We start from the raw sequence: 19,791 nt of genomic DNA on the forward strand, positions 1-19,791 counted from the left end.
GACACCAAAGAAAACATAGGGGAAATTACTTGTACTTAATAATTGAATTAAAGTAACAATAAATTAATGGCAACGCAAGTGGATGTAAAAACAACTTGCCGCAGGTGGGGAACGATGCCACGTTTTCGCATTACATGTGCGATGCTCTAACCAACTAAACTACCGCGGCGCAGTTTCCCCATCCGCTTTCTTGAGTATTTATGTGTTAGGGCTAGAACTAACCTTGGGAGTGTTAGCCAGCACCGTCACTCACAAACACTCCCTCATTGTGGGTCAGCGCAGTCTGCGTGACGAACGCGCAAATGGAAAAAAAAAATTATGGGGTTTTACGTGCCAAAACCACTTTCTGATTATGAGGCACGCCGTAATGGGGGACTCCGGAAATTTGGACCACCTGGGGTTCTTTAACGTGCACCTAAATCTAAGTACACGGGTGTTTTCGCATTTCGCCCCCATCGAAATGCGGCCGCCGTGGCCGGGATTCAATCCCGCGACTTCGTGCTCAGCAGCCTAACACCATAGCCACTGAGCAACCACGGCGGGTGCGCAAATGGAGCACGAGTCATCTCTATATCGGGCACGTCGGACCGCGTTGGCCGCGTCTGGTTATGTTGGCTACACCAGTGCTTCAAACTATAGACGTTTACGCCAACATGGCACAGCGTATTCACGCTATGTTGGACTATATATGCGCTTAACCGAGCTATAGTTTTTTTTCTCCGACTGTCACTAGTTCGAATTTTGTATAGTTCGAATTTTCGTAGCATCCCTGCAGAATTCAAATTAGCAAAGCTTTTACTCTATCAGTTCTCATGTGTCTCGCAAACCAGAGATACTGCCGCCTGTGTATCTTCTCACAAAAATAGATACACGGTCGGCAGTATCTCTGGTTTGCGAGCGCATGCCTGTAAAACAAAAGTACCATATTTACTCGTATCAAACGCTCACTTTTTTCTTGATAAAATGGGTCCCAAAATTGTGTGTGCATTAGAACCAAGTATGACCCTAAATATGCAACATTGGCATTTCAACATGGCTGCTTCATATGTGCTTCGATCCCAGCTGCCGTAGCTTCCTCAATGTGCTGTAGTACATGTGCTTAGGTTAGTCCACCATCTGCCTTCCCATTTTCTGCGATTGTGCTATCAGCATGGAAGTACAGACTGCGAAGACACGCTGAGTTCATCTTAATGCCGCAATTAAAAGGAAAGTGATCACATGTGCAGAGACAGATGGATATCGGGCCCCATCATATCGGGCCAAACATGTCTTGCTTTGCTGTCGCTGCAGGTATGTGCGAGGGAACGCATTGTTAGCTTCATGAAGCGATTCATCACAGTGGTGCACGAGAGGCTAGACAGTCGCTACCCCCGCTGGCCGCCAGTAACAATATGTGTCTAGGTGCACCGCGCTGTTGTCTCACCACTTAGTTCGCACTGAAGTGAGAGGCAGCAGAAGCTCAATTCACTCACTACTGCTACCACACTTCTTTACTCCAGCATTTTGACAGAGTTTCCTTGGTCATTGAGTGGGACATGTTCACTTGTGTGCGTGTGACACCATGCTTTTAATTTAGTAAGCGAATGTTTACAAGTTTATATGGCCAATGAAACTACAGTTGACTTATTACAACGCACCCTGATAATCTGACAAACTTCCGTTTTATCCGAAGTCCGTAATATCCGAGATGCCTCACTTACGAAACTTTCGTCACAATGTCTAGCAACCTTATTACCAAGAGTGAGTGACGAACGTCCAAAGTAAAAACAAAAAAAGTCGCAGTTTCGCCCAAAAGGCAAACCATCGATTGCAATAGCAAATTAAGGTAAGCACGGCAACAGCAGCGAGCGAATTGACCTTCATGCTGTCTCTTGCTTCAACGCGAACTAAACAATGAAAGCAAAACCCATACAAAGCTACCAGCCCTGGGCGCATTTTACAATTGCTAGTAGGTACAGCGAGACATGGGGTTTCTCACGGCAATTGATGTTTCTGCTCAGGCGCGACGAATAAGAGCGGGTGCGAGAGAAAATCTGGGGGCCTTTGCTCCTTGAATATGCGACTCTGACTAGACACTATGAAGGAGGTTTTTTAGCACGTGTTGTATGCGTTTGTCCACTAAACAATGGCGGCCTTGCGGAGTGCAGTTGAGCCTGTTTACGCACCGCCGCTGGCTGCCCGCGTGGTGAGGCAGTGGACACCGACGCCCCATTTGGTGATCGCTGTGTCTGAAGGGGCAAGGTTCTGACTGGTGTTGTCTAAATTGCTGGTCGCTTTTTTTGGTCACGACAGTAGATTGCGTTTTTACAAGCACTGCTCTAGGAGGGCACATGTAACCGGCAAACAGAGGCCTCAGGAGAGCACCTGAGGTTATAATAAAGGAGGCGGTGCAAGATCTCCAGGGCACCCAAGGGGTAGCAAAGGGATCAAGGGCGGCCTGTGGGTTGGGGCCGCAGAGGCCGAAGCGTGCCAGGGGGTGTTCGCATAAAAAATTGTCTGTCCGCGATAGAAGACAGCCGATCTTATACACTCTTGGCATGCGCAGGCCTCGGCAAGCCCCAACCCATAGACTAGTCCGGGTTCTAGCTTTGGTATCCTGGAGGCATCGCCAATAATGCGAAATAATGACACATTGTTACAATTAGCAAAAAGCATGATTGAATAAATATATTTACATCCAGCCGCCAACTTGCGACGCCAAGTTCAGCACTACGGCGCCCCGCGACTTCTGCCGGAATGCCAGGTACAAATGCATACAACACGTGCTAAGAAACTCCTCCAAAGTGCCTAGGCAGAGTCATATATTAAAGGAGCAAAAGTCCCCACATTTCCTCTCTCGCACCCGCTCTTACGCATGCGCGTATACGTCCAGCGTCTCCACAAGTGTCACGTCCCGCTGTACCAACTAGCAATTGTAAATACGCGCCCTGGGCACGCTTTCATCACATCGCAGATCACTTAAAATAAGGCCCGCGCGGGCACGCACTTTGGTAACATCGCATAAGAGTAAAACATAACATAAGAGTAAAACAAACGCTTTCCCTGGCCTCCCCCCCGCGCCTCGTGCACAAAAGATGGCGCGCAAGGTATTGAGCTGCAATCGTCGGCTGACCCTCGCATGTCAGTCGCCAGACCGTGTCAACATGGCAAAAGTCCATTTCATACAATCGATTTTGACAAAAATTGTCGCTAATTTCGTCCGCTGTAGCCAATAGTCTGTTGTAGCGTGGCCCATTAAAAGCGAACTTCGTTGTATTAATAAAATAGGCAGTCCTACCTAAGGTTGAAACATGGTCTGTTATGTTCAAAAGTCTGTTGCACGCAGGTCCGTTGTAACAAGCGTAGACTGTACTATCCTTACTTCGTATAGCTAATTTGCTGTCACAATTAATGCTTTGCCTTTCGGGCGAAACTACGACTTTTTTCATCGTGACTTTAGTGCATTGGCAGTAAATCTTCATTTATCCAAATGAGAGAAAGTTGTATTTTTGTATGAAAGAATGAGGTGTGCAGTACTGTAAAGGATGTGTCTTCTTTTAGGTCACGGCAAATGCGTGCACGTTACAATCAAGGGCGCGTTCGAATTGAGTAAATACAGTAAATGCACACCTACGGGAGAGCCCCGACGGTGAGCAACTAGCAGTAACGTTCGGAGTGATAGAAGCAAGATAAAAATTGCTTTTCCCAACGCTCATAACGCAAAACAACCCATGCGAGAATGCCGATTACAAAGTGATTACAAATCAAAGTGAAAATACCCCCCCCCCCCCCCCCCCGCTGTGGCAGCCACCACAGAGCAAAGTGTAAAATCACTTGAGGCAGGTGCTGAGGGGCAGCAGCACAATAAGAATTTTTTTTTTTTTTTTGTAGAAGCCATGGAAAGTTGCAGCACCTCCAATGCAATGCTTGGTGGCATTTCGTTCCAAATGGTGCGTTTTCTTTTTCTGAAACATTCCGTTGCTGCTGTACATGTACAGCCGTGACCATTTGGAATTTGTTTCTACCGCCATACATGTAAGATGATGACCCTCAAAGGGTTAAGGGTGACATTAGATGCCTCTGGTATCTGAACAGGGTCTAGGCTGCGCAAACCTGCGGCGGAAAGGAGAGGCCTGGGAACAAGCGCCAGCGTGTCGTCTAGTCTCCAAAGTGTTACCAATGCGATGTTGCCCCATACGTATTTGACGGCTCAACAACATGGGGCACTAATTTGCTTTGCTATTGTTTTACTGCCAACAGAGTACGGGACTGCACGACACATTGCCCCTCTTGTTCAGCATGGCACAATCCAGCCATTTATTTGTCCAATTCTTATGATAATCACCTACTCTTTTTAGCCGTAGAAGGCAGAGAAGGCTTTCACTTTCCTTTCCAAGCGCAGGTATGCTTTCAAACTTTGTTTTCTTGAAACAATCATTAATTCACTACATACAAACGCAGTCTGATCAACACAGAAGCGGCAGCATCAAAAGGTTTTCGCAGCAGGCCTAGCAGACCAGCACTCCACTATCAGCCTGTAGGCATGTTGCCATAGCAACAGCCAATTCGCAAGGCGGCTCTCAGCGTGCTGGCACACTAAGCCAATAGGAGGGCAGCATGTATCACGAACTTTGTCAGACCGGCTCGCCCGACTTCTGACATTTGCACTTCTCCTATGACATTATCACAGGCAAGAAGGACACGAATGGAAAAGTGGAACTTGGAGCTGTCTAACCATACCAGGAGGGTGGCACTCGGCAGCAGGAAGGACAAGATGACTACACAGACTTCAGTGTTTTAACACGATTTTGAGCTACTTTTTTGCCATCCGCACTCACAAAATTATTTTTTCAGGTACTTAAGTGCGTTTTCAGCTAAATCATTTTGGTACAGTGTAGATAGGGTTTTGCAGATGCTGAAACGAGTGGTTCCCCAAAGTAGCCCCTGCATATGAGTGAGGCAAATACTTTTGAATTACCACGAAATCAAGAAAAGTAGACTGCACCAAACCTCATCTCCCATACTGTTTAGACAACAGAGGCGAGACATTACCTCGCTTGAGCAGCCATAGAAACTGATGGTGTCACAACTTACGATGGCGTAGCTCGAGCTTGAGGTGGTGCAGCTCGTGGTGCAGCAGCTCGAGCTTGTGGTGGCACAGCTTGTGGCGGGACCGCTTGTGGTTGCTGCGCTGTAGCAACAGGCATCTGTTGCACGCCTGGCGGCAACAGAGCTGCTGCCATGCCCCTCCCAAGTGGTGTGTGCATAACACTGCGACCAAGTGCACCCCTGCTAGCCATCGGATGGGCCCCTACAGAAACAAAAGTATCCATAGCCGCACACTTGTAAGTGGATGCGAGAGTACACTTTTTTTTTAAAGCAATGATTAGTTGAGACATTCATTCGAACTCGACATATCATTATGCAGCAGGTTTTCCCGCTGGCAATTAACCTGTAACTGCTAGGCGTCGATGCACCACAATACCAAAGCAGATGATGCACAGTGCGACTGATGGCAGCACCCATTCAAACAGGGTGTCCAGTAAATTTTTTTTTTCAAAATTCCCTGACTTTGCAAGGTCTTCCATGACTTTAACAGTGAAAATTCCAGTAGAATGACACAGTAGAATGACACAATGAGAATGACACAGTAGAAAAAGTATTCAGCCAGGTTATCATTACAAAAACATACCACCGTGATAAACTGCGTGGCTACACGCACTTTGGAAGCAATATTGCATGTGATATGGTATGAAAGAGCACTTTGGGTGTAGGGGCAACTATTTCAAACCAAGTCTGCCTTCTTGGATAAATTTAATAGTGTTTTTATGCAATGAGCCAAATATCTAGCAATGTGGTAGTCTGGGCACGTTGGTGCTGTTTTTAAGAACTGGTTCAAGCGCACAGAAAACATGGATGAATAAAGGCACGCGCACACACAGAGACACAGACACACACACAGGCGCAGCTTCGAAAAACATGGACAAATAAAGGTACGAACACATACACACACAAAGAGGTGTAACTTCTGTTGAAGTTGCACCAATGTCTGTTTGTGTGCCTTTATTTGTCCACGTTTTCGGTGCACTTGAATCAGTTCTTAAAAATCAAATGTTTTTGCTTATCTCTCATTAGTCAACTCACTTGGCCGGAACTGAATTATGCGATATCTTTTTAGGTACTGTTTGGTCTGATATTGGATGTTTACATATGTGATAATTGATGGGGTTTCTGATCCCTAAGCTTCAAAGTGTGATTGAAGAGCCACTATTGTAGAGCTTTAGATAATTTTTTACCATACCCACTGAGAAACCACGGTGAATTATTTTTATCTGATATTTTTTCTTCGTGTTTTACCTGTTGTAGTGAATCCCTTTGCTAGGGCGTGTGCTGATGCATGCATATGTGGTATTTTTTACTTTCTCTGCTATCTGCTGGCCTAATCAAACAGATGGTTTGGCCCTGTATTTGATGCTGTAGGGTTTGGAGGACGGGCTTCGCGGATGGAAACCCAAAAGCTTGGGAGTATTTATTCTACATTATGTACAGGGGACGTGAGCGTCAAGTAACAGTCGTACAGTCATTACGGGCCCGCAGCAACTCGGACGCTGCGGCCCGCGGCAAGAAGTTCGAGACAGGTGAATCAGGGAATCAGGGCATGTCCCAGCATCTCAGGTCTCTCTGGAAGGCTTCTTATAAGCCCTTCGAGCACTGCAAGTCACGTCATGTTTGACCAATGGGAGAGTCCACTCCGATGACGCCACTTGCAGCCAATGGTAGGCGCCCGTGTCGCGTGGCACACCTGTCGGGGCTCTCTGCGGTCTTGCCACGCAGACTGGCAATCCACTTGTAGGCTGGAGAAGGAGCGGGGGGGCGCTCGTGCACCTGCTTCATTGTCGGATGCCCACCTGCTAACCCCGGCGGCGCACAAACTTGTTGGCACGTAAACTTGTTGCCTCAAACTTGTTTGCTCGGCCGCTTCTCTGGAATGTGCTTTCCTGCTTTTGCATTCCTCAATTAGCTGTGCTGCAATCCGATGTGGTCTGGGGAACTCGAAGTAATCGCAGGAACCAGCTCCATATCTAACAGCTCGTCCTCGCCCCGGTTGTTCTGAATGGCCGGTGAACTCAATTCGCTGGCCATGAGGAACGCTGAAAGGAGCTGCAGGGTACTGGGGTCGAGCCTCGTTTGACAACCCTCGGGATCCTGGGCCCTGGAGAACAAACGTCAAACAAACAAAACAGCACAGCGCTGCACCACGCGTAAGCGCAGGCTCTTCACCCCTGACTCGCCAGACTATTACTGAGTCAAAATCAACCCTGATCTTTTATTTCCCCAATTTCGACAAAACAGTTCCAACCACCCTTCCAAACAGCTATCCATTTCTCCTCGATTGCCGACAAGACCAGAGTACTATTGTTGTTGCAAAACAAAAGGGTCGTTGACGATGCAAACAACAAATGAAAACAGCCGAACATAACTTAAGTGGCCTAACTACACGAACAGCATGTTTCCAATCTATCGCAGTGGCGTACTTATCGCACGTAAAGGTGCCACTGAACAATCCGGTCAACCTCACAAGTACGAAATCACAAGCGCACTAGCCTTGTGGTCACTAAACAAAACGCGTACTTGCGTTGTAGGCAAACTTTTCATTCACGCTTACTCACGTTTCTTCCCTGAAAGTCCTACAGGACACGTGACGTAAACGAACAATTAAACTTGCGGGACTTACACACTCCGCAGAACCCAAAAACTATTGCGTCTTTTACTAACTCTTTCCACGCACGCTCACTAAAGAAGTCAGAATACGGCTGCCCTCCACACACACTAGCAACCCAGTCATAAAGTCTGCTTCCTTCCGTCCACACAGGACACGCGCTAATGGAACTAAGAACGCCTCTCAGTGCAACTCATGCACTCACTGAAAACTTACGCGCTTAACCTTAGAAAATTCAACTCTTAAAAAGAAAGAAGGTTAAATAAAACACACGCGCGTTACGATAGGCCTTTCAACAATAACCTTGACCCTCAGGTTACTCACACACACAAAAAGAAAGCCTATTAACTTATTAATGAGCATCTCGCGAGACTACAGGTTTACACAAACCTCATCTTTCGAATCTTGAGCTTCTCGAACGAAAACACAAACAAAGCTCAAACCTTACACATTGAAAGAAATCCTACTCTCAAATCGCGAAAACTTTCCGATGCCCAAAAATAAAACAAACTAACACGTTTTACTTCTACGGAAGGGCTCTTGGCCTCCATTTGCAAACGCTTACGTCTGACTCATACTTTGAGTCTAACCCGGGGTGGACGTGGTCTGAAAGCTACTCTGGCTGCCGAGAGACAACAAAAGGGCTGATTCACTATCAGCTCCCCCAAGACGTTACGGTCTACTGCCAATTTGCGTCCCCGCGCCCCGCTTTCAACACGAACTCGATTGACCGCGTCGCCACTCCCCACCTGGTCTCGTCCTGCCACCTTGCGTTTCTTCGAACTGCACGCTGAGCTATGAGAAGAACTACGGAACGACGAGGAGCTTAACTGCCTCGTGCCCTTTGTCCGCGTCCGTGCAGAACATTCTTCGCGGTCCCCCTTTGACCGGTGGCTCGACCATTCTGGATGCGTCAACATCGTCCTTGACGAGCGCACCTTTTTCCTCGCGCCCTGCCCTTTTGGGTTTCTGGCCATCTTTGGCGGCGCTACATAAGTTACCCTTTTTCGGTCTTTACCACGCTTCCTTTTACGGCGCTTTCTCTTAGCACTCTCCTTCATGTCGCCTTCTCGTGCCTCGTGCTGGCCGGTACACGTTTCGTCGGCCCGGATCGGCCTCTTACCCGCACAGTCTGAGTGATTTACATTAAAATCTACTCTCTCTCTGCCTCGACTGGCGGACAGCTCAACCGACTCTGGCACAATGCAGCAGGCTTTACTCGAGTAAGACAACTCGCACTCTTGCGAACTGCCCTCTACTACATTGCCCAGCGCACGCTGTGAATCGGCACACAGCCCGTCGGTATCGATCGCTGTCTCACGCGCACAGTCCGAATGATTAATAACGGAATCATCCCTATCTAGGCTATCTAGACTGGCGGAGAGCCGCACCGATCCCTGAACAATGCAGTTGTTCTCTCGTGAGCTACGGAGCTCGCCACCCCGAGAACTATTCTCAACTGCATCGTCCAGCTCGCACTTCATTTCTGCACGCACATCTGGCTCTACATGGGTGCTCGCCTCTGTCTGGTCAGCAGTACCCTTTTCTTCGCTAGCAACCTCGCTAACATTACCAGCGACGCACACACGCGGTAACTGTGCCAATTTGTTCGCAGCTGGCCTAGCTGTCTCTACAGTCATCTGTTGGCACAGTACCTCGTCGCTCTCCTTGCCGCCTTTAACGGCCTCTGTTGCCACTAAGGCATCGTTAGCAGCTAGCCTTTTCCCTTCACCTATCAATCTGCAGCCAATCTCACAGGCACTACTCTTTTCGTCGGCTTCTGGCGAAAGTCTAGACACTTCCTCATTCTTTCGCTCTGTACTTCCTACAGAATTCTCAGACAGCCGTTGTCTCTGTGCCAATAACTGATCACAATACTGTAGCTCTTTGATCAGTGCTGCCTTCTCTCTCTCATACTTTTCCTCTCGCTCACGTTCGCGTGCCTTCTCACGTTCGTGACGCTGACACCTAAGAGTAAGTTCTTGAAGCTCCTGCTTCCGTTCATTCTCGCGTTCTTCACGCTTAAGCTCACTCCTAAGTTCACGACGCGCTCGCAAACGTACACGACGCTCTCGCTCCCGTGGCTCCTGTATCACTTCCCAAGCAAGCTCAATGCTTTTGTGATCATTGCCACTATCATTAATCGCCTTTATGATAGCTGGCGTTTCCATCCGTTCGTCCGCCTCAACTCCCAAATCGTCGCACACCAACAACAAGTCTAACCTCGTCAACCTTCTAAGATCCATGGCAGCTGCCCCGACAGGTGGTTAAAACTGTTTTCCTTAATTAATTTGTGCAAATACACAGTGCATCAAACTCCCGATTCCCAGAACTATCAAAATTGAACACACAACCTTTGAGTCTGGCGAATCATAAGGAAAAAAACCACGCGCTCACTTACGGTTGCAGCACCCTGCCATCCGGTTCATTCGTCCGCTGTCCCCGGTTCCTCCGGACTCCCTGGGTCGAAGGCTCGCTCCTTCTTCGCTACTCCCAGTTTCTTCGGACCTTTTTCGACGAAGGCTCTCTCTTCTTCGCTCTTCCCGGTTCCTTATGATCTCTCTCGACGAAGGTTGATCCGTAGCGCTGCCACCAGCTGATGTATTCGGAGGCGATCCTACCGCTGCCAACCAGATGTAGGGGTTGGAGGACGGACTTCAGGGTGAAAACCACAACTTGGGAGGGATTTATTTACATATTATATACAGGGGACGTGAGCGTCAAGTAACAGTCGTACAGTCATTACGGGCCCGCAGCAACTCGGACGCTGCGGCCCGCGGCAAGAAGTTCGAGAGAGGTGAATCAGGGAATCAGGGCATGTCCCAGCATCTCAGGTCTCTCTGGAAGGCTTCTTATAAGCCCTTCGAGCACTGCAAGTCACGTCATGTTTGACCAATGGGAGAGTCCACTCCGATGACGCCACTTGCAGCCAATGGTAGGCGCCCGTGTCGCGTGGCACACCTGTCGGGGCTCTCTGCGGTCTTGCCACGCAGACTGGCAATCCACTTGTAGGCTGGAGAAGGAGCGGGGGGGGCGCTCGTGCACCTGCTTCATTGTCGGATGCCCACCTGCTAACCCCGGCGGCGCACAAACTTGTTGGCACGTAAACTTGTTGCCTCAAACTTGTTTGCTCGGCCGCTTCTCTGGAATGTGCTTTCCTGCTTTTGCATTCCTCAATTAGCTGTGCTGCAATCCGATGTGGTCTGGGGAACTCGAAGTAATCGCAGGAACCAGCTCCATATCTAACAATGCTCACATTATACTTGCAAATAAAAAGAAACATTAGTAGTTTGTTTCCATGCCTTCTTTCCCATTCTCTTCTTTCCCTTTCTTCCCATTTTACGCTAGCATAAATGATGGCTACAAGCTACCGAGGCCCGACTGCACGGGTGGCTACATTTGGGCTACAATATCTATCCGTTTTGGCTACGTAACACTGTGCCATCTGGCAACACTGCATCTTCACTTAACACACAGAATTTGGATTTCTGAAAGCTTCCAGATTAGTGATGGAGCATCGCTTGTTTGCAAATAAATTTTGCAATGAAGCAAGGCTTGGAAAACGAAAGCACAAGCCTCCTACGGCAAGAAAAATACAACGATTAGTGGGAGAAGCAGAGCACCCAACTCAACATGGGGATAATGTGCCGCGTCACCTTGCACTGCGTGACTCCAGCAACGAAGCTGACAATCACCCTGTGCCATCAACACCAATAACACTGTCAACGCAAGACGCACCAATGGAGGCTCCCGCGCTTCGGTGTACAGCTGTGCGAATCAGAAGCAAAGATCACATTGTTGGAGGCAACACGGGTCGAGCGTCACCATTGCCGGCAAAGACTGTGCACTCTGTTTCTGATGCATCATGCGACACAGACATGCAGCCTGCAAGTGAGCCCCAACCACCGACGAGCTACAGTGTGATAAGCAAAGATTCACCAGACGAATTGTCGCCCAAATGTCGCACCATTCAGATGCACCTCAAGCCGCGTTTGATGTCAGCGGCGACGGAAAAGTGCAAGCATGCAGCATTCTCGATTCCTTTCGCGCAGTGTTCGCAACTGAATGGAAGTTCAATTTCATGGCCCAGCAAGGCCAAGAACAAATTTTCAGAGCCCACTAAACAAGACAAAGGTGCAAGAAGATGCCCGACAGCTATGATGTCGAATATTACAGCGCTCGCACGTAATAAATCTGCACTGCTTGCAAAACTTTGCAGCCAGTTTTCTTTTTCTTCTTGTGTAGTTGCTGGTCACCTCACTCGTGGAAAGCAAAACATAACAATGGCTGGACCAATTTTGATCCAGTTTGTTTTGCTATGACCCAGAAGCTGTGCTGTACATCGAGTCTCGAAATGTCTCTTTCGATTACATGGCTCTATGCAGTGAAGCACAGTTACATGTTGAGCAAAATTATTAAAGCACAAAAAGAATTTACAATGTCTTCAGTAGATTAGATATTTCAGCAACCATACAATGCATTCCCAATTCCCTAATATGTTGTGTTATTGTGCCAGGCTTTCAACATGCAAGAAAGTTGTAAATTCTAATAAAACAAATACTGACGAAGATATCTTGATGAAATTTTAGACTTGTCTCTTTATTGCAATGAGCAGTGTGTGCCAGATTTCAGCCCTTTCTGCCAAAAAAAAAAAAAAAATTATTTCTCACCCCCTCCTCCCCCTAAAAGGGCCCCTCATCAGGCCTGGCCATTTTGAGCTGACAAGCGCAGAGCATACATTGCGTGATAACAATTGTAACGGCAAAGTATTACATCGTTACGCGCCACGGAAAGATCTGAAATTTCAAACTGAACGCCGTTTTTCCTTCTCGCGGCAGCCGAGCTCCAAGCCAGAGGGCGACGTATCGTGTCCCTGCGCCTACGTACTCGAGTCCACAGTGTGATGTCGCTCGTGGTGCCGCGCAACTTCAAGAATTATTCAAGGCACTATCTGTTATTTGTGCGATCTGTTGCTTTAATTGACGAATTGAAGTTTAGAGAAATAATAAAACACACAAACGGAATGTCCGCATGTTTTTTGCTCTACTTCGCACCAAAGCAAGATAGATGTACTTCCGCTTCGTCTGCTTGTTCCCACAGTCATGTGGTCACGTGCGCGTGCCATTTCACTATTCCATTTTCTACTGTGTTTCAGCGCGTGATCATGCTCTGAAATCCGCTTGTTGTGCCTCGGCATTCGTGTAGCACTGAATTGTACCACTAGACATGTGTCCTTGTGCACAGCGCCGCTGCATGAAACGATAACAGCTCGTAAGCAATGCCGCCAATGGAAGTGCGCATCGCCCGGGGAAAAAAAAAAAAAAAAGCAAGCAGAAAAAAAGTGAGGGCGGGGCCCATGACATATGTGTCATGCGATCCTCAAAGTCCAGCATGGGAGAACGCAGGGAACACACCTAATACATTGCGTGCAAAGGCTAGACAGGGCGAGTGGAGAGGGCTTCTCGCTATGCAGTGGAGCCTGCCTGCTGAAATCATGGGTTTGCGGTGCTGAAATATTCATATCTCGGCTATTAATGAGTCAGCTTGAAAAATTTTTGCAGCAGAACGCTCCCTAGGGGGACACATAACTTCCAGTGTATAACCAAAATTTGCTATGGAGCCTGGTGAGGGGCCCTTTAAGGTTAGCCCAGATACACGCTTGCCAGCACACGCTCACTCCTGGCCGCCCCCGGTTAGACGCTTTGGCACACTACTACCCATCGATCAAACTGGTGAAGGACAAAGCCAGTCCGCACTGCATAGCACAGTCAGACTGGAGCACATGAGCACAAGCACGCACTCAAGCCCCGTTCTGCACAAAGCAAACACTGCGCATATGCACTACATTTGCATGCAGCTGCGTCTGCTACATACCGTAGATACCGCGACGACTCCACTGGCTAAGTGCACTGGGGCTCGCTGAAGACGGCAAGGGTGGTTTACCTTTGGCACGTCATAGGTGTCAAAATCGGTACCGTAAAACCTCATTAATTCGACCCCTGTTAATTCAGAAAATCAAATAATTCGGACTCGTCCTTTGTTCAGGGCAAGCATATGTACAGTGCTCACGGAATGAAACGCGTCAATTTAGGGCTAAGTATTGCGCATACTTTAGCTTCAACCGGCTGCAGTTCGTGTCACATCGACGTAATTCTGGCGCGTACACTTACATCGGAGTCCTCGTCACCTTTGGTGACCAAATTCCTAGCGACATGACATGGCGCTCTCGCGTACTTTGCACATACATAGGGTTGTACTAAATGCTCCGTGTCCTATTTCAATCCGTGAGCATTGTACTTAAAGGTACACTAAATGGAAAAATTATTTCTTATGCATCATTAAATTACCCTTCTACAACACCAAAAACACCATTCTTACCATGATAACATGCTTAGTAAGCAAAAAAAAGCACAAAAGCGAAATACAGGTGGCGACGCCTCCTTGAAGTTCCCCGCACTAGGCTGCTGTGACGTCATGGATTCTGACAGCATCTTCTAGGGCCTACCTACTTATTTAGCGGTACATATTGTCTGCAATGTGTTCTAAAGGAACCAAATATTGAACATGGTAAGTTTGGGGAACCTTTACCGAGCCAAATACGAAAACATACCTTGGAATCCCCGACGTCACACTGATGCACCGGCGTCGCGGTTTCGGCACGAAATTCAAGCACCGATACTTTGACCATTTTTCTCATCTAATATTCAAATTATTATTATTTTGAAATGACAGCCTGCAGAGTTATAAAACAATGCTTTATCCGTCTAAACTGATTTATTGCATTGCTTTAGTGGCCCTTTAATGCAATGAAACTCGTTAATTCTGAAATATATGGGAGCACATCATCTCATTCAGACAACTCTCGGAGCTCGGCGAGCGCGGAGCACTGCAAATGTGCGATGCAAAGGAGCAATAACTGCATTAGCGTCCACCAAAATGAAGCGGCGGAGTTTGCATTGCCATAGTCATCAGTGGAACTCGCACATGAATGACAGCAACACCAGAATGCTTTGTGCCTTTTAAGCCTTTATTTTTGCGTATACTTGCATATGTTTCATAACCGCGTTGGCCGCGTCGCTTCATGACTGCGTAGTCGCCATCCACAACTGTGTCAATGGCAGCCGCCGTTTCGTCCACAGCGGTTGAGGCAAACAGTAGTTTCGTTTTGGCTCGATATGTGCGTCGGCAGCGTGCCTTCGTAACTGCATAGTCGCCATCCATAATCACGTTGACAGCGACGGCGGTATCATCTGAAGTCGCAGCAAACGGTAGTTTCGTTTTGACTCAGTGCGTGCGTCAGCCCCATGCCTTCAGAACCGCAAGGTCGCTGTCCATGATCGCATCAGCAGCAGCCGCAATTTTGTCCGCAACGGTTGCAGCAAACAGTAGTTCAGGGTGTCTACCAAGTTGACATTTCCGAATTCCCAGCTTTTCAGGTTTCCCGTGAGTGCCTTTGCAAAATTACCTGAGTGACACAGAACTTTGTTTTATGTCAATACGGGCTGGCACAATGTTGCCCGATGCTGTCTCTCTAGTAAGCATGTTAAAAAATAAAAAGAATGACTTAATCCAGTTTGATTAGTAAGGAGTACTGTTCACCTTCAAACGAAAAAGAGAAGGGAGGGGTTGGCGAAATACACAGCGAATCAATTATCTTCAAAAAAAATTATGCCGATCCCATGCACTGTGGAAATTGATGTAAGCAAAGCCTTTTGTGCTGGTTGCTTTGATTGACGATAATCAGCAGTGATGTTGATGGCAATAGCTTAATTTCTTAACGTTTAGTCTAACATGAGAGTGGTGAGTTGATGTTAAAACGTTACTTTGCATGCTCCACAGCTTTTTGTCTGCATAGTACACAGAACACACAGAGAACACACCATCTTTTATTCTACACGTGTTCTTTGCAGGAACAAAGATGAGAAAGCATGCTTGGCAACGGAGGTATGCTAGATTTGGAAAAAGGACAACAAATGCACAACCGAGGCATCAATAGCGCTAACCACCAAAGAAATTAACTTCCTGGATGCACACATGGATTGAACTCGCTACATTGTTTATGGTGGGCCATTATTATGGCTTGCGGTTTTTGGGAGTTTGTTTTTTGGAATTTTGTTAGGTTGCGCATGCATGAGTTTTTTCCCTTTATATTTGGTTCACTAGCAATAAACTTTCAGCATGGGCAAAAATGTATTGTGCGTAAGCAATGACTCTGATACTCACTGCAAGCAAACGTCGACCGGCTAACACAGAAGGTTTAGGTGACACACAAGGAACAGGGAGCCAAGGAGAACCTGACAAAAATCCCTTTGTCAAACCATTGACTCTGGGCTGAGGCTTCCCTTGTTTGCCCACAATTAACTCTGTAGTTGTAATGTTAAACACAGCCGTCGAGCTAGACTGTTTTTTACAGTCGAATGCCTTCTGTTGTGTGAAAACTTTGTGTTGCAATAAAGACTTTCTCCAGTGCTGTATGTTACTGATGTGAAATAAATGTCTGTTCTTTGCCTCCATATCTTACTTTGTGATTGCATGCTTTTCTTAGATGCCAATTTTGCTGACAACACAAAGCAAGTCGGAGACTTCTTTCTAAAACATACTTTCTCTATTTAATGACCCGATTCAATTAAAGGGTCTGCAATAAAAGGAGTACGATAGAAGAATATAGGCAGGCTTTGATAAGAACTACTATAGCACTGTTAAGTAATGTCAACGTCAAGAACAAAGAACAACATTCCAGAACACACTAAAAGTTCTGGAAGTAAGCGCACTATAAGTTTGACGTAAAGGTACAAAAATATTTTATAAAAAGCACACTCGTATACATATTTTTTATACTTGTATAAGAAAACAAGCTTGCATCTCACGTGAATGAAGAGCTGTTAATATTATAATGTGGAGCATTGTGTTCAGAGGGCTTATTTGACAAATCAATGAGAACATCACACGCACACATTCACAAATACGCTAGTAGCCGCAACACACGAAATTGTCGGCATGCTGCGGCTACTGGTGTTTTATCTCCGATACGTGAACGGCAACTTTAGAAATCGACATAAAAATTATTGCGTACACTTCACTCCAATTACACAAGTCAAACAGCTCGGCAGTAAGCAATATCTACATTTGCTTGCTTGTGTACTTCGAAACTGAACACCAACTACACATTCCATACGGCGTCAAGCTGCACTCTTTAGCGCAAGCACAACATCAAGGTCCATTTGGCAAGTAAACATTTTAAACGAAATCATTGAGCGCATGCAAGTATGTTTGCAGCTCCCTGCACATAGAACTTGAAGCAAGACTAAGTCCATGAAGTGACACGGAGAGCTCACGAGCATCAAAACGATCGCCGCACATTTCATGCAGTTCCATCGCTTTCCACACAGTACGTCCATTACCATCTATATCTCGGTGTTACTTGCGATATCCACTTGAAGAAACACGCAAAAATAATCCAGTTTCACCAAACGGAACACAAAATTCAGGGGGAAATCAGTCTCTTACTCAATGCACGTTGGCAGCGCATTGGCGGTCTGAAAGGGATACGGCCACCGCCACCCACTGTTGCTGGCATGCTGCGTACCTTTGCAGTACTCAAATTTTTTACAGTGACTCTAAACAATGATCCCCGATCGCACCCCTGGTAATAAAATAATCGGGATGTGTGCGTGGTAGTGAAGAGCATGTCTCACATGAGTCACACCACGGCCGCACTGTGGAAGAAGTCGCAAGGCTTTCACCGCTACGAGCGTTAACAATTTACAAAATAACGAGAATTGCAGCTTCCTCTCTGCTTTTGTGTAAAATATGAACAGGATGTACCACCGCAATCAGTAAATAAAAGCGCGTTGACTTAGTAAGGAGTTAATTGGTTTCTTGATAGCCTCGATAATTCGACATTCGGGTAATTCGAACATTTTTTGCAGTCGCATGAAATCCAAATTAACAAAGTTTTACTGTAGTGGAGTCTATGTTAACTTTCAAAATCAAATTGGAACTGCGCGCCACTGTGACGTTCAGCAGGCGGACTTTTGTGGGCACGCCCCGCTGCTCCATAGCCTTAGCAGTGCAAGGCATTAAAGGAGTGAAAGTACTTCGTAGCGCATGATATAGCCCATAACTTCGCTTCTGCTGAACACATTGAAGTACTCCTTGCAGCAAAGTATTTTTCAAATAGCCTGTTGTAACTTTAAGTGCATTTCTCCACTTCAATAAAGAAGCTGCTCAGGGCCCCATTAAGCGAAATTTTGTAGCTCACACCAGCAGCAGGAAAAACTTAACAGCCTTTTGCACAGCCTTGCAGTTTGTGGGGATGCGCGACTCTCACGCGTCCCCTGATCCCCCCAATCTGGCTTTGCCACGTGGCTTCACTGCAGTGGTCGGTATACTTGCAGGGTAGTACGAGAGATGGCGTGAGTGTTGCTCTGCTAACGCCACTTAACGGCGGAGTTACTAGGGTGCAAAAAGAAGGCTCTTCCTCATTGGTTCGGGGTCGGCAAGTGGCGCGGACGTTCTGCGCATGCACCGATCCATGCTTCTGCGGGACCGTCTCGCGAGGCCTACCCCGGAATGCGTGAACACAATCGTTCGAACACGCCACCATTCGCGTGACCGTATGCGCGAACGACCAGGCGTTGGTATCCAGCATGGGGCGAACATATTCATTAGTTATCCGGTTGCGGTGAGTCGGACTTACGCGATATGTCGCGCGCCCATCAGCAGGTTTTGTGGATAGCAACTCAGCTAGCAGGCATTAGTCTATGAAAGGTGCAATAAATGCCTTTGAGACTGTTTGCACTGTTGTACTGTTGTCATTCCTTTGTCCCAAGAGCACGGGTGAGAACCCCACAGGTTCAACATATTTACTAAAAGATGACAGTCATCCAACCATGTGTCAACTTTAGTACAAGATGCAACTCACTCTTCAATGAGCACCTCAAGCACACACCTTAGAAAACCTTTGTATCATCTATATCAACACCCCCACTTTCCATACGGTGTGCCAGTACGTCATCAGCCACACCCCTTCAACTGCCGCTTCATGCATATATTGTGCGCAGCTCTTCGACCCCATACGGACATTTCAGGCAAGCCTTGACGTGTTAGTTGCTTTGTGCAATGGTTTCAGTCAGTTCACATCTATTCTCTCACAGCAGCACAACACTCCTCGGCTTTCTCAGCACCGGTAAGCTGATGCAGAAAGCTGAAGAAATCAATACTGCATCATCACGGTGACTGAACTGTTTCTTATGAAGGACCACTGCTGCCTAAACGTGAATGCGAGTTGGACAGCACCTTATTGCAACACTCGTAGAAATTGAGGTACACTAAAGAGACAAATGATTCAATCTTTATTAGTAAATGACTCTTCTTCAATACAGTTTAACCTTGCAATTTGCTTTCGCAAGAATTCTGCTGGTGCAAAATGAGACAGCACAGATAAGTAATGCACCGCAGCACGAAACTTTACAGTAAAAATTCCGTTAGCCTACTTTGGCAAGCTTGCTCGAGGATATAGAATCGCAGTGCTCACAATACAAAGTGCACCGCATGCGTCGATCGGCAGTGGCAGCCATGCTGTGGAGCAGTAATCTCGGCCAGTTGCTTTCGGAGATGCAATCAATTTTGCGAGATTTTGCCTAACTCGGCTCTGTAAACAGAGCAACAGCGTTCAGCGCATTCATCAGCATTTCTGCAGCACACGCTGTCACCCGTAGGCGCCGACACATCCGGTGCCCAGCACGAAAGTGATAGTATCTTGTATACCGAAAGGCAATCGATCGAGTTTACGGCGCCTTCACATTAGTCTACGTCTGGCGTGGCATCCACAAGGGATGCGCATTCCCAGACAATCGCTCAATCACACCCCGATGCATGGCACTCCATGCTTCGACCACCATCTCCATCACCATAAACAATTCCACATTGGTTGGACGTGGATTTCTTTGTTTTTGCTGCATTTTTCTCACCGAGACGTACATTATGCCCTGCACTATTATAAGTGCGCAAAAACCATTGTCACATGCAAGTAGCAAAATGCCTACTATTTCAAACAGGCGATCAACATACAAGATGGGGGCCATGATGTG

The 19,791-nt window shown here is 47.0% G+C and overlaps 1 protein-coding gene across 1 annotated transcript in view; it reads right to left on the reverse strand.

The window, feature by feature from the left end:
* LOC135918203 (piwi-like protein 1) overlaps positions 1-19,791 on the reverse strand; it is a 148,836-nt gene that overhangs the window by 104,136 nt on the left and 24,909 nt on the right. The window contains exon 4 of the mRNA XM_065451885.1: positions 5,074-5,290. Coding sequence (XP_065307957.1) covers positions 5,074-5,290 — 217 coding nt within the window. The remainder of the gene's footprint in view (positions 1-5,073; positions 5,291-19,791) is intronic.

Source organism: Dermacentor albipictus, chromosome 1 (assembly GCF_038994185.2).
Source record: "Dermacentor albipictus isolate Rhodes 1998 colony chromosome 1, USDA_Dalb.pri_finalv2, whole genome shotgun sequence".
Classification (NCBI taxonomy): domain Eukaryota; kingdom Metazoa; phylum Arthropoda; class Arachnida; order Ixodida; family Ixodidae; genus Dermacentor; species Dermacentor albipictus.